Source organism: Hippocampus comes, unplaced genomic scaffold, assembly GCF_001891065.2.
Source record: "Hippocampus comes isolate QL1 unplaced genomic scaffold, H_comes_QL1_v1.1 scaffold148, whole genome shotgun sequence".
Taxonomy (NCBI): domain Eukaryota; kingdom Metazoa; phylum Chordata; class Actinopteri; order Syngnathiformes; family Syngnathidae; genus Hippocampus; species Hippocampus comes.
The window spans coordinates 173,237-174,467 of NW_017805006.1; the positions used below are offsets into that span (position 1 = coordinate 173,237).

A 1,231-nucleotide genomic window follows, 5' to 3' on the forward strand; every position below is an offset into this window, starting at 1 on the left:
AATAAGAATACTGCATGATAATTGAAAAAATGTTTTCGAATTAATACATTTTAAACATGTTCATGTATTTTTTTAGTATTAAAAAAACAAGTAATCTGATCAAAAAGGTAATTGTAATCAATTTAACTTTTTTTTTTCCTCATCATGTCATTCATTGTTTCAATGGGTTTTGTTTGTGGTGTGCGTGTCTTGGCCACCAGGGGGCAGTGTAACAGAGGCTATTAATTTTGCATCGTGTACAAGCGTTACGCGAGCAGACTTGTATATGTGGTTTGATTAAATACGTTTCTAATTCTCTTTTTTTCATGTTTAGTTTTACAGTCAACCTAAAAAAATTGTCTGAGGATCTCGAAATCTTGTCAGAGTACCAATTTAGTTTGTCGTCTTTTCTTATAAAGGACTCACTTAACTGAACGTTCAGTATATTTATCCCACTTATCTGACGATATTATAATTTGGCTTCTCTGAAAATCAGTAATTTATACAACAAAACCAGTGTTGGCCTTTTGCATAGGACCAAGCCAATGAGAAAATGGAACAACTACACTTTATTTATTATTATTATTAATATATATATATATTTTTTGCAGAGTCTCACCCATCCACACGTCCCCAAAGCAGCCATGTCCCAGCTTCCTCTGCAGGGACAACATGGACCGGGGCACCTCCCAGGCATCCCGGCCCAGGCCCATGGTGAGCGGCGTGCAATTGGGACAGGCCTTGGTCAGGTAGTAACACAGCCCGTCGTTAGTGTCTTGGGATGGAGGGATGCATGGAGTGATGGAGTGAATGAGGGATGGGAGGAAGAGTGAGAGAGATGGGCGGTGAGAGGAAAATGGTACGTGCGCATGCGATGGCGAGGGAGGGCAAGGGTCTCGTTGTGCACGCCTGGATTTTCTCAAGTCATTTTAATTAAGGATTAGGGGTGTAACGAATACTAACTGAATTGAAAAACATTTTTTGATTTAAAAAATATATATAAATGCCTCAATCGAACAGAATCAGAGAGGCAGATGCACACCCCTAATGTATATGGATGCCCATATTTTTTTCCTTATTTTTGTTTTGGTCCAGGTGTGCTTCCACTGAGACCCTCGGCAACCCCCGCCTCCCTCCCCCCGAGCCCTCCTTCCCCTTCCTTTCCCTGCCTGGCGCAAGACCCCCCCCCGCCCCTCCTTGCGGCCTACCCATCCACACTTCTCCAAACTGGCCGTTGCCCCGCTTTTTAATC

The 1,231-nt window shown here is 42.4% G+C and overlaps 1 protein-coding gene across 3 annotated transcripts in view; it reads right to left on the minus strand.

Moving 5' to 3' along the window:
- The window catches only part of yrk (Yes-related kinase), a 23,693-nt gene that overhangs the window by 10,746 nt on the left and 11,716 nt on the right, over window positions 1-1,231 (minus strand). For all 3 annotated transcript variants that reach the window (XM_019859688.1, XM_019859703.1, XM_019859694.1), the window contains one exon: window positions 599-754. In XM_019859688.1, coding sequence (XP_019715247.1) covers window positions 599-754 — 156 coding nt within the window. The remainder of the gene's footprint in view (window positions 1-598; window positions 755-1,231) is intronic.